Source organism: Monodon monoceros, unplaced genomic scaffold, assembly GCF_005190385.1.
Source record: "Monodon monoceros isolate NGI ecotype Baffin Bay Population unplaced genomic scaffold, NGI_Narwhal_1 Super_Scaffold_9, whole genome shotgun sequence".
In the NCBI taxonomy this organism is placed as follows: domain Eukaryota; kingdom Metazoa; phylum Chordata; class Mammalia; order Artiodactyla; family Monodontidae; genus Monodon; species Monodon monoceros.
Window position 1 is genome coordinate 51199324 of NW_021703786.1, and position 14106 is coordinate 51213429.

Genomic DNA, 14106 nt, shown 5'->3' on the forward strand with positions numbered 1-14106 from the left:
CACACACACACACACACACACACACACACACACACACACACACACACGCACGCAAAATGGAATACTACTCAGCCATAAAAAGAATGAAATAATGCCATTTGCAGCAACATGGATGGACCTAGAGATTATCATACTAAGTGAAGTGAGTCAGACAGAGAAAGACAAATACCATATGAGATCACTTATATTTGGAATCTAAATGAAATGATACAAATGAACTTATTTACAAAACAGAATCAGACTCACGGACACAGAAAACAAACTTATGGTTACCAAAGGGGAAAGGGCAGGGGGATAAATTAGGAGTTTGGGATTAGCAGATACACACTACTATATATAAAATAGATGAACAATAATGTTCTACTATATAGCACAGGGAACTATATTCAATATCTTATAATAACCTATAATGGAAAAGAGTATGAAAAAGAATATATATAACTGAATCACTCTGCTGTATACCAGAAACCAATACAACATTGTAAATCAACTACACTTCAATTTTAAAAAAATTAAAAAAAAAAAGGATATGAGACATTTCTTGCATCCCAGAAGGCTCCCTCAGGTTCTATTCCAGTCAACGCTCTCCCTTCCTTCCTAACAAAGATGACCACTCTTCTGCCCTCTGTCACTCAGAACTCGTCTACTGCTCATTAACGTGCTATGAACATTCCTGTATATGCCTTTGGTGGCCATACACCCTTATTTCTCTGGGGTGGCATCTACGCAGAATTGCCGGTTCAAGGAGTAAGCATATGTTTAGCTTTACTACAGACTGCCAGATAGTTTTCCAATTTGGTTGTGCTGATTTCCATTCCTACCAGCGATGCATGAAAGTTCCAGTTGCTTCACATCCTCACCAACACTTGGTATCGTTGGCCTTTTTAATTTTAGCCATTCTAATATCATTGTGACTTTAATTTATATTTCCCTGGATGATTAATATGCTTTTTGGCTTTTTTGGTGAGCCTCCTTCTGAAGTGCCTATTCAAATCTTTTGTCATTTTTCTACTGGTTGATCGTCTTTTTCTAATTGATTTGTTGAGGGGTTTTTTAAAGTAATTTTTTCAACTTTATTGAGGAATAATTGACAAATACACTTTAACTGCATATACTTAAAGTGTACAAGGTGATTATTTGATATGCATATATATTGTGCAATGATAACCAAGATCAAGATAATTAACTCTCCTTTTGTGTATGTGGTAAGAATGCTTACGATCTACTCTCAGCAAATTTCAAGTATATCATACCACATTATTAATTACAGTCACCATGCTGTACATTAGGTCCTTAGAACTTACTCATCTTCGAACTGAAATTGTGTACCCTTTGACCTACATCTCCCCATTTCCCCCTTCCCCCAGCCCCTGGCAACTAACATTCTATTCCCTGTTTCTATGAAATTGGTTTTTTTTTTTTTTCCTTTTAAGATTCCACATATAAGTGATATGTTAATAGATTTTTTAAAGTATATACTTAGAATATGAGGACTTCGCTACATATATTGCAAATATCATCTCTACTATGGCTTGTCTTTCGAGAAAAAGAAGTCCTTCATTTTAAGTACTACAAATAATCTCTTCTTTTATGATTGGTACTTTTAATGTTTTGTTAAGGAATCTTTGCCTAACCCACGGTCATAAAAATATTCTCTTATTATCTTCCAGAAGTTTTGTTGTCTTATCTTTCACTTTCAGAGCTATAATCCACCTGGAATTGATTTTTTAAAAACTGAGGTACAATATACCATAAGGTTCACCTTTTAAAAGTGTACCATTCAGTTCCAGACATCTCAACACACCACAAATAAATTCCATACCCATTAGCGATCACATCTCTTTTCCTCCTCTCCTCCACCCCTTGCCAACCATTAGTCTACTTTCTGTCTTGTGGATTTGCCTGTTCTGGACATTCCGTATAAATGGAATCATACGTTATGTGACCTTTTGTCTGTGGCTTCCTTCACTTAGCGTAATGTTCTCAACGTTCATCTATGTTGTAGCATGTGTAAGTATTTCACTTCTATTTAGAGCTGAATAATATTCCCTTGTAAGATTAAACCATTTTCTTTATCCATTCACCAACTGATGGGCATTTGAGTTGTTTCTCCTTTTTGGCTATTATGAATAACGCTGCACAAGTGTTTGCGTGAACATACTTTTCCAGTTCTTTTGGGTTTCTATCTAGGAGTGGAATTGCTGGGTTACACGGGAACTCTACGTTTAACATTGTGAGAAACTGCCAAACTGCTTCCCAAAATGGCTGCAGCATTTTCCATTTCCAGTGTACGAGGGTTCTAATTTCTCTACATCCTTGCTGGAACTGACTTTCCTATGTGGTGTGTGGTTAAGGTCAAGATTAATTTTTTTTCCACGTGGATATTCAATTACCCAGCACTGTTTACTGAGAAGACCATCCCTTCCCAACTGAATTAGTGCCGTTTTTGTTATAAATCAAGTGTCTATGTATGTGTGGGTCTATTTCTGAACTTGACTCTGTTCTGTTGGCCCATTTGTCCCTGTGTGCTTAATTACTTCAGCATTAAAATAAGTCTTGGTATCCTGAGGTTTAAATCCTCCAACTCTCTGCTCTTTCTTTAGAGTTATTTTAGCTATTCTTGGTCTCTGCACTTCCATCCAACTTTTAGAATCAACTTATCAATTCCCATTCACACCCACATCCACCCCACTCCTACTGGGATTTTACTGTAACTAGAGATTAATGTTGGAAGAATTGACATTTTAAAAATAGTGAGTCCTGGGCTTCCCTGGTGGCGCAGCAGTTGAGAGTCCACCTGCCGATGCAGGGGACACGGGTTTGTGCCCCGGTCCGGGAAGATCCCACATGCCGCAGAGCGGCTGGGCCCGTGAGCCATGGCCGCTGAGCCTGCGCGTCCGGAGCCTGTGCTCCACAATGGGAGAGGCCACAACAGTGAGAGGCCCGCGTACCGCAAATAAATAAATAAATAAGTAAAAATACTGAGTCCTTTAATACATGAACATGAGCTTTCCTGACATTTTAAAGGTCTTCTTTAATGTCTCTTAATATTGTATCATTTTCTGTGTAAAAGACTAGCACATTTTTTTTATTTTTTAATTTTTTAATTTTTTTTAGCACATTTTTTAATAGACTTATTCCTAGCTATTTAATGTCTCCTAACACTACTGTATATGGTTTCATTAAAAATTTTTCATTTTAAATTGTTTGTTGCTGTTATATGCAAATATTAAAAATAATTTAAATACTGACCGTATATCTCACACCCCTACTAAATTTATATTCTAAGAGTTTGTCTGTAGATTCTTTTGGATATTGTCATTCACAATCACGTTCTCTGTGAAATGTGAAAAATGACAGTTTTGTTTCTTCCATTCTAATCTGTGTACCTTTTATTTCTTTAAAACTTTCTTTTATTTTTTGTCTTATTGTTCTGGCTAGGACTTCAAGGGCAATGTGGGATAGAAATGGTGACAGCAGACATCCTTGTCTTGTTCCTAATGTCAAGAGAAAATCTTTCTATATTTGACCATTAAGTGTGATGTTTATGGCAATATTGTTTTTCATTAACTGATTCATTTCTTTCATGAGCTGGCTCGGTCTCCCCATCTCCAGGACCCTGGCGACCCTGCCAATGCTTGTAAACCCCTGTGGAGAATGGCTGTGCCTGTCTCTTTGTGTGGCACAAAGGGAGGACCCTTTTGACTGGGTGACAGAAGAGGCTTCAAGCTCTCAGTGGGAAGGATGGCCTCATAAAAATCAAGACGGGCCAGAGCTTAATGCGACAGAGAAAAGTGAGCAGTTGGGTAGTTAAGAGATTCAAAAAGGTCTTTAGGGACTTCCCTGGTGGCGCAGTGGTTAAGAATCCACCTGCCAACGCAGGGGGACATGCGTTCGAGCCCTGGTCCGGGAAGATCCCACCTGCCACAGAGCAACTAAGCTCGTGCTCCACAACTACTGAGCCCGCGTGCCACAACTTGCCACAGCTACTGAAGCCCGTGCGCCTAGAGCCCGTGCTCCGCAACAAAGAGAAGCCACCGAAATGAGAAGCCCACGCACCGCAACGAAGAGTAGCCCCCGCTCGCCACAGCTAGAGAAAACCCGCGTGCAGCAACGAAGACCCAACGCAGCCAAAAATAAATAAATAAATGAATGAATGAATAGAAAGAAATGTAGATGTTAAAAAAAAAATCACGTTATTTAAAAACTAACTAAATAAGTAAATTTATTAAAAAAAAAGTCAATATGGTCAAAATGTGGTAATATGTGTGATGGAATACTGTTCAGCCTTAAAAAGAAGGAAATTCTGAAGCATACTAACATGAATAAACCCTGAAAGTGCGCTGAGTGAAATAAGCCAGACACAAATGGACAGATACTGTATGATTCCACTTATAGGAGGCCCCTCGAGCAGTCATATTCAGAGCGCTAGAAAGGAGAAGGGTGGCTGCCAGCAGCCGGGGCAGGAGGGGTGGGGAGCTGGCGTTTAATGGGAAGGGAGTTTCAGTTTGGGATGATGCGAAAGGTCTGGAAGCGGATGGTGGACGTTTGCACAACAATGTGAATATACTTAATACTAGGAACTGTACACTTAAAATGGTTAAAATGTTAAATTTTATGTTATGTATGTTTTACCACAATAAAAAAAGTCAATATGGTATATAAAGATAATTCAAAGGAAAATATTTATGGATCTAAAATATTCTGAGCAATATAGTTCATGTCTGTATTTCATAGTCATGAACTATATTGCTCAAAATATTTTATTTTATTTTTATTTTTTTAAGAATTTTTAAAAAATATTTACTTATTTATTTGGTTGCGCTGGGTCTCAGTTGCAGCAGGTGGGCTCCTTAGTTGAGGCATGCAAACTCTTAGTTGTGGCATGCATGTGGGGTCTAGTTCCCTGACCAGGGATCAAACCCGGGCCCCCTGCATCGGGAGCGCAGAGTCTTAACCACTGCGCCACCAGGGAAGTCCCCTCAAAATATTTTAGATCCACAATACAACAGATCTAGAAGGAGGCGTGTGGAGAGTCTGATTCAGGGCTCTTATTTAAACATGAGGAAACTGAGTCCAGAGCAAGGAAGCAACTGCTCATGATCACAGGGACCATTAAAAGCAGAGCGGGGACCGGACCCCAAGCTTTAGGGTCCTTTTCCCAACACTACAATGTGCTTCCTCCTCTCTGGTAAGTAGTTTGTGCAAATGGATTCCTTTTTTTTTTTTTTTTTTTAATAAATTTACTTATTTATTTTTGGCTGCGTTGGGTCTTCGTTGCTGCGCGCAGGCTTTCTCTAGTTGCGGCGAGTGGGGGCTACTCTTCGTTGCGGTGCGCGGGCTTCTCATTGCAGTGGCTTCTCTTGTTGCGGAGCACGGGCTCTAGGCACGTGGGCCTCAGTAGTTGTGGCATGTGGGCTCAGCAGTTGTGGTTCGTGGGCTCTAGAGCGCAGGCTCAGCAGTTGTGGCTCACGGACTTAGCTGCTCCGCGACGTATGAGATCTTCCCAGACCAGGGCCCGAACCTGTGTCCCCTGCATTGGCAGGCAGATTCTTAACCACTGCGCCACCAGGGAAGTCCCTGGATTCCTTTTCTACTGTGTGCTCGGTCATAGATACTGTGGCCAAAAGACTAATTAATGACCCTGCAAATCCCACAAGACTCTCTGAAAATCACAAACTAGCAAGAAGCATTACAAATACTGGTATGGTTCAGTTCCACGTGCCCTTGCAATTGCTCAAGTGGACTCTGGGGCCCAAAGAGAAATAATTTACTTTATACAGTAATCAGGAAGAGAATCAAGAGCAGGAAAATGTCTCCTTTCCTATTTTTGGCACAAGTATTAAAATGTAGTCTAAATTTAGGATCTAGTACTTCTGTGGCAAAGCAGAGGCATCTGAGATTAGGCCTCAGTCTTTGCTTTGACTCTCACAGCTTTCGTTAAAGTTTGGATTACAGCCGCTGCAAGACTTGCAGCAGAATCTGTTTTTTTTTTTTTTTTTTTTTTTTCCGGTACGCGGGCCTCTCACTGTTGTGGCCTCTCCCGTTGTGGAGCACAGGCTCAGCGGCCATGGCTCACGGGCCCAGCCGCTCTGCGGCATGGGGGATCTTCCCGGACTGGGGCACGAACCCGTGTCCCCTGCATCGGCAGGCGGACTCTCAACCACTGCGCCACCAGGGAAGCCCCAGAATCTGTTCTAATCTGTGAACTTCTCTTTGTTAACTTCTTGGTTCCTATGGTTTTGCTGCCTGATTGATCACGCCTCCAGCTCCATGACTGCTTGGGTTTCTAAGGCCAGATACTCAGGGCAAGAACGGACCCAAGCTAAACCTGAACTTCACGTGGGAATCCTCCAAGGGCCACATTGCTTTTAGTTCTCACCCACGGCCTCCCCCAGGCTGGGCCTGTTGAGATCTATGCTCTCCTGTCACCCACTCCTATTTGTCTGGGGTCTGAGAAAGTAAAACACCAGTTTCACAGATGGTTTTCTCATTCGCATCTCAAAGCAGAAGTAAATACTGGCCAAATTGATATTATTTCTGAAGGTGCGGGCTTTGAAGTCTGAGCTGATTATTTTAACATTCTTTTAAAGAAGAGAAAATCTGAGGAAAATAGATATGACATTGGGTTCATGTGACAATATGAAAATACCATGCTACTGGACACTAAGTGAGCTTGTAAGGCCTGGGCAGAGCTGCAAACTCATGGAAACATGCTCCCAATGAGTCAACTTTGTGTTCCAGTGGCTTCATCAAGTCTAGAGACAGAAACCTAGTAACTGAGAATCTAAAGCTTCTCTCAGACACACAGAGAGCAATCACTCCGCGTCCTCTCCTATCACACACAAAAGTGAACAGAGTGGATTCCCGATAAACATGAGTTAATGAAACTGGGCGTGCTGGGGCATTATTCTGCTGTTTCCCGAGGACAGAATTCGTTCTGTGCTTATGACATGCAAGAGGTAAGAATTTCCAAACACTGAAATTCTACACTCAGACACAGTCGGTCAGTGTCTGAACCCACGCAACCTCCCAGGAAGTTTGCTGAGACAGTACTTCTGACTCTGCTAAGCTGGTCAGCCAGACAGCCCGCGGCAAGCATCAACTAGATGTTTCTATGTGGGGAGATGGGCATTGACAGTGGAAACAAACTATCAGTAGTAACAGCTGGCATTTGCTGAGGGCTTCTCATATGCCTGACATCGGGTCAAGCACTTCAGTGCATTATCTTGTTTAATCTTCACAACTACCCTGTGAGGCGCTGCTGTGAGTATCCCCATTTTATAGCCGAAGAAACTAAAGCCCTGGAAGGTTAAGCAACTTGTCTAAGGACAAACACCTTAGGAGGTGCTCAATGAAAATGTTTTCAATAAATGGATGAATAATTTAAGCTGCCAGGTCATCATTCTGTCCTCAAACAGGGAAATCAGTGATTTTACTTCTCCACAGCAGCTCTGTACTAGGAAGTTACACAGTTTGATCTACGACAAAAGCCATAAGGAACAGTCCTATTCCAGTTCCGTCTTACCTGTTCTGCTCCCACCATGCTAATTGGCTTGCACTTGAAGAGGTGGGTGATGAACTTGGGAATGAAGGAGCTGTGGATAAAAAAGAAGTGACAAATTAGGCTTATATTCTCTTTGGTAAAGAACTGCAGAAACATTTTTTCTTTTTTTAAGGCCCCACTTCCTTCTACAAGAAAGCTGAGAATTAAAGTAGACAGTACTGTGGCCTACAAGCATCCACTCTTTTTCTTTCTAACTATAGCCCTGGTTTTATTTAGGTAAATCTGGCCTTGGAATGCTGGGGAAAAGCTGATCCCTCCTAAACTACAGGGGTGAATTCTAATCAGCCTCAGACAGGCAGAGCCTGGGGTCCCTTGGTGACTGTCGTTGGTGCTGACGTGGCTTGTGATCCAAGCCAGCTGGAGGGAAGGACTTCATTGCACGGCTGGGGCAAGTCTCTCTTCTTCTTTAGGGTATTCGTGTGTTTGGATTTAACATCTAGAGCTAACATTTTACCACTGTTCTAAGGATGAAGCCAGGCCCAAGGAGAGGAGGGTAAGTAAAGAAGCTGGGTCCTTAATGACATTGCTGAACCACTGAGGCAATCATCTTTGGATATGTCCTATCTCTGGACTTTGGTTATATGAAATAAAAAAATTCACCTCTGTTTAGGTCAGTCTGAGTCAGGGCTTCTATGACTAGTAGCTGAAAACATCCTAATAGATAAAGATAGTCGAATATACGTGAGGTAGTTATGCGATCTTAAATGCAAAAAAATAGGAAATAAATGCTAAGGGAGTAACTGTCAGATCAGGGAACAAAATACATGATCTCCAAAAAGTTTACTGGGGACTGAAGGACAACCTGGGCCAGGTAGATTGATGATGCTGGTTTGGGAAAAGGGAGAATGTGATTTTAATAGGTCAGGAGGGCTTTTTAGAAAAGAAACTGCAGAGGCCCGTGTAGGGAAGGCTGAGTTGTACTGGTGCAGAACAGAAGACGTGGGAACCAGAAATGCCTATAATCAGGCCAGATTCAGAGTGAGCTGACCAGAAGAACACAGGGCCCACGACGAAGGGAGGACCATGGCAATAAAGGACTTGGAGGTCGAGGTGAAGCCTGGCCAGCCTCTCCCTCTCCTCACTCTTCCAATGCTGCTCTCAGGCTTGCGCTCGCCACGCTCTGCTCTCTGCACATCTTTTCCAGAATGCATGTGCCCACTCTGCTATCCAGTGGCCTACTGGACATCCCACTGGCATGGCACCAGTACCTCGACCCCAGCATATCCAAGACTCAGCCCCACCCCAAAACCAGGCTCAGGGGACTGGATCTCCTCTGCCCAGTCATCCAAGTCAGAAACCGTACCCTTGCCCTCAACTCCACTATCCAATCAGTTCCCAGCTCTTCCCTGAATGCCCACACCCACCCTTCCTGACCATCCCCCTGCCGCTGCCCTTCTCTTTCTCACTAGAGCTCTTTCAGTTGTTTCCTAACTGGTCTCCTAGCCTTCGGCCTCATCATTTCTAATCCATCAGCTGCCAAAGAGATTTATCAATATTTCAGATGCAAATATGATCAAGACGCTCCCTGATTACAATTCTTGCAATGGCTGCAGACAGGCCTTCCTTCGCTGTCTTGACTCTCTCTCCCCAGCCCCATCTTGCTAAGCCCTGGTGCGCTGTGCTTCAAGCGGGCTGGGCCACTTGCAGATTCTACGACTCTGTAGAGGCTGTTTGATGCCTCTGTGCACTTGTTCACGCTGCTCCCTCTGCCTGGAACGCCCTTCCCCACGGCCTTGCAGGGCAGTGCACGCACGTCTCCCAGACTCTGTTCAAGGCCAGCTTTCCTATGAAGCCTTTCCTCAGTCACCTCCACCATACTCTGCAGAGTTCACAGACCTCTAGCCTAATACGTAACCTACTCTGTTACACTTATTTGCTTACACGTCTACTTCCCTCCACTTGACCGTAAGGCAAATGCAGATAGGGACCACGTCTACTAAGCCAAAGCACTTAACTCTGCATCTGGAACACAGCAGGCGCTCAACTGACTGCACGCTGAATAAATAATAAATAATAAATAACAATGGTAACAGCTAACACTTTTTAAATGTCAGCATGGTGCCAGCACTTTACCAGGACGTTTTTAACACTTCTGATTTTATCCCTCCAACCACTAGCAAGAGATCTATCATCTCCATGACTGAATGGAGGAGAACCAGCTGAGTGGATGAGGGAAGTCGCTTATGGTTCAAACAGTAGTTTCAATCAGCGGGGTGATCCTGATGTCTAAACGGGAGAGACTGTGGTTGCTTCAGAGACCCAGTGGAGGCAAAAGGAAACATCTAAGGCTTTGCATTAGTGAGATGAGAAGGGAAGTTAAAAGGAAAGAGATGTCAGCTCCAGATATCACATCTACGGGAATGCCTGCCGATTGATCAGGAGGGAGTGAGGACAAGGGCCTATGTGGAAGGGACCCTTCGGGCTCTAAACCAGAGCCAAGTAGTGTGAGATTGCATTACGACTAATGGCAATGACGCACACAGTTTATAACCTAAACTGCTTCACACTAGAGTAGGCTTCGATCGTGCCCTTGAACTGGCTCTGTGTGCTAGACTGTAGGGGTGGGGTGGGGAAGATACAGGGACCAGGGACATGTCTTTGTGGGAAGAGTTCCAGCGTAACTGCCAGAGGCTCCTCCAGGCCGTTGCAGGGGCGGCAGTTATCGTTCTTGGCTGGAGGAGGGTTTTCTCACAGCCCCCATCTGAGGGTTCTGGCCTTCAGCTGGGAGTTTATAATGATGAGAGGGTACCGGGGATTAAATGAGAAACCCACTTTTTAGATCACAGGTTAAACTTTTCCAGATGTGAGAGGTGGGCATCCTCTTCCCAGCTCACCCAATATGGGCTTAGTAATGAAAGCAAAGGGCTGTGAGAGAATGTGAGGCGGATGCCGGGACTAGGTAAGTAAGTGGATCCCTGACTCACTTTAACATTAGCTCCGTCAGACCCCTGTGCATCGCACTGGAGGTTCTTGGCCACGGCCAATTTTTATAGAGACGCTGTTTCTACCCGGGGTTACGGGGAGTGTCACAGTGTGATTTATCAGCAATGCTTTCAACACGCGCTAAGGAGCACCCAGAGAGTGGAGGGGTGTCAGCTCCTGGCCCACCCGCCGCCCGCACATGTCAATGCCTCCCGGGAGAGGCCACGCGAGCCTTGCCTGACAAGCTGGGAAGTGAAGCTTACGCCACAAGCCACTCCATAACTGTTGCTCCTTAGGGATTCGTTTGTGAGGGAAAGCCTTAATTGAATACAAATTGGGAGAGATCTGGGGAAGACAGAAACTTGGAGCCCTAAATCACCCTTTGGGACTTGGATGAGAACAACCTAAATTCAGTAGCTGGGACTGGGCCCATCTTCCTGAGGCCCTCGCCTGCGAAGTCTGCCAAAATGCTTGTTTGATACTTGGTCAGAGGAGGTACTGACCCTCCACGGTGTCCGGTCTCCAGAGAAACAGTGCTATAGCCAGATGCTGACTGTCAAGGGACCAAACCATTTCCCCTCTTTAAAACAAGGCAGAAATGGCCACACAGGAGGACGTGGCAGGAAGACACGCAGCGCAGTGTCCACTCCACCTACTTGGCAATGGACTGGCTCCCTGACTTGCTCTCCCCGATTTCTAGTACCTTCCCTGGGCTCATGCATGTCCACAAGTGGATATATTCCAGCAGCCACAGTAACGAGCGCTATGAGGAAGGAGTAAGACAGGGCTCAAAAGAAACAGCTCATGGTTCCTACCCTTAAAAAGCTTATCATCTAGCTGGAGACACAAAATACATACATGAAATGTTGAAAAATAATTTTCATTACCCAAACCTGGGGGGAGGCAGGGGTGTCATTATGTCCACGTAATTCAAATGACAGGAGCTCCCCACTCACTTCTGTCTGTCTTAATGAGGATGACTGTATGGCTACTACTGTTCTTTATGACTTTAAGTAGCAAATTTAGTTTATTATGCTTCTCTGGGGTACAAAAAAATTAGTTGGACGGCGTGGACACCTGGATCGGGCGCATGCTGGTGGTCAGCATGGCATTCAGAACAACCCAGTGGTGAGGATGTTCCAGGACTTACTTTGCAAATTTAATGCAGAACTGTGTGAAGTATTTCCGCGTGGAAGCCAGGTTGTCACGGATGATGGGGACGTTCTGTTTAATGTGAAGAATGACAGAGGTGACGTAGGGGCTCTGGTCTCCAACATGCTCCACATTCTGCCACTGCATCTGAAAATGGAGACAGGGCGGGACAAGCCTTTAGATCCTCTGCTGGAGGATAGGCTTGCCTCTTAGCAAGGAAGGGGCAGGGGTGGTGGAAATGAGCCCGTGACTTGCTGTCACAGAGGCTGATTTGTCTTGGGGGGGTTTGTCTCTCCCTGTCTATAGGAGCTAATCATGAATAGAAACAAGTAAGCCCACCTTTTCCCTGACAGTGAAGTGTACCTTTTCCTACCCTGTCCCTCTCAGGCTTGAAACAGCCTTCCCTCCTCATCTAAGTGCCAACTTCTTTCTAAACGAACCCTCACCAGGCAGATGAACTGGATCGTATTCTTCTACGAGCTGCTCCACCTGAAAGGGGCTGTGGGTGGACAGGGGAGGGACGTCTACTTCTGACCAGGCTGGCAGCTTGGGAAACCCGAGAGGTGGCTGGGCCACACGAAAGGAAACCTGGAATGCCCTTCTCTCAGGTACACGGGGAGGAGTTGGGGATTTTTTTTTTTTTTTTTTTTGCCGTACCCTGCAGCATGTGGGACCTTAGTTCCTCGACCAGGGATTGAACCCGCACCCCCTGCATTGGAAGGCTGAGTCTTAACCACTGGACCGCCAGGGAAGTCCCAAATTGGAGATTTTTTTTTTTTAAAAAAAAGGAAATTAGAAACAATATGACCTGTGAGACTTGCTTCAAAATAATCTAGTGCTGGGAGGAGCAGATGAAATAAGATTAGTGAAGCTGGGTGATGGGTACATGAGGTTCATTATGCTGTTTTCTCTATTTTTTCTGAAGTATAGTTGCTGTACAATACAGGTGTATTGTACAGGTGTATAATACAGTTACAGGTGTACAATATAGCAACTCACAACTTTTAAAAAGTATAGTTGATTTACAATGTTGTGTTGGTTTCTGAGTGACTCACAGTTTTGAAAGGTGATGCTCCATTTATAGTTATTATAAAATATTGGCTATATCCCCTGTGTTGTACATTATATCCTTGTAGCTTATTTTCTCTGCTTTTTGGTGGCTTATTTCTACTTTTCTATTTTCTCTACTTTTGTATATAATTGAAAATTTCCATAATCAAACATTAGACTCTTACTCCTAGAGCCTTTGGGGTTATGTGGGATTTCAATCAAGGGGAAGGAAAGAGGATCTCTGGCAAACACGAGGGGCAGGTCATAGGTTAAGACAGTGCCATGGGGAACAGGGCAGGGACTGTGTAGATGGCAGGTGCGGGGGAGATGGGCATCACTGAGAAGCCCTGTGTGACCCCTGACCAGGCCATGAACAAAAACGAGAGACCTGCTGGGCTTAAGTTCTCACAACCTGAGGAGAACTAGGGAAAATGCTCTGAAAGCATGTACAGTAAAAGGGAGAAAGAAGCAGTGGTGTGATACTGCTTCTGCCTCGGATACACATGGGAGAAGGGAGGTCTTACCAGCTCCCAGCCTGCCCCGCGCTGGGGCTCTGCTGAGTCAGCCTCTCAGAACGGAGCCGGGCTGTCTGATAAAAAGACCCTAAGCCAAACACAAACCATGTAACACGTTCATAGAACGAGGGCAGTAGTTCTGAGGCCTTGATGTCTCTGGCAAGAAAATACTATTTTTATAGAGGTCTTGGGGAAAGGAAAAATTCAATCCTGAGAGAACTTGTTTAAAAGAATCATATTGTACATGGATGATCCCCCAGCTCCTGGGAAGCTCAAATGACTCTATGTTTTACCCTAATGTTTCTTCAAGTCAGCAGATACTTATATCCTGAAAGCTTTCAGTCTGTGCAAGGACAGAACCATGGCAAGGCAGGAAGGCACCTCCGTCTTCATTTTACAGATAAGAAAACCAAGGCCCAGGCACATGAAGTCTTACGCAAGCTTTCGTAGCGAGGCTCCAGAAAGAAAAGGGTCTCTAATTCTTTTACTGGGAAAAAAATAAAAATGAAGAATGGAGAGATGGTAGAAAAGTCTAATATGAACTGACTTTATATTCTAATTCTTTGGCTATGTGTAATGTTTTCCTCTTTTTCTTCTATTTTATTCAAGAGGCTTCTTTTTCCATCTGATTTGAGAGATGTGACCTATCCAAACAAGGAACATCCTAGGGGGTTTTAAATGAGCGCACAGGGTTGAGGCCAGAACTGGCAGGTGCTGTTAGCACCTACGCTTCATCTCCTGCTCCCAGCTCGGCAGCGGCTCGGGAGCACAGGTCCCGGGATGGCACAGTCAACTGGGTAGAGAGCGGGACGCACCACCCCTCTACCCGACGCAAAGCTCGTCCATAGTAATGACCACTGTTTTCCAAGTCGGCAGCAGTTTAGGTTTCAACAGCTCAAA

General features: G+C 44.4%; 1 protein-coding gene across 4 annotated transcripts in view; it reads right to left on the bottom strand.

The window, feature by feature from the left end:
- The window catches only part of VPS53 (VPS53 subunit of GARP complex), a 125459-nt gene that overhangs the window by 10990 nt on the left and 100363 nt on the right, over positions 1–14106 (bottom strand). For 3 of the 4 annotated variants that reach the window (XR_003791911.1, XR_003791912.1, XM_029211579.1), the window contains exons 18-19: positions 11640–11788; positions 7529–7598 (exon numbers count right to left, since the gene is read on the bottom strand). Coding sequence is in view for 1 of the 4 variants with exons in the window: in XM_029211579.1 (XP_029067412.1) it covers positions 7529–7598; positions 11640–11788 (219 nt within the window). In the remaining 3 variants the exon portion in view is untranslated. The remainder of the gene's footprint in view (positions 1–7528; positions 7599–11639; positions 11789–14106) is intronic. The other variant, XR_003791913.1, reaches the window with a different exon arrangement.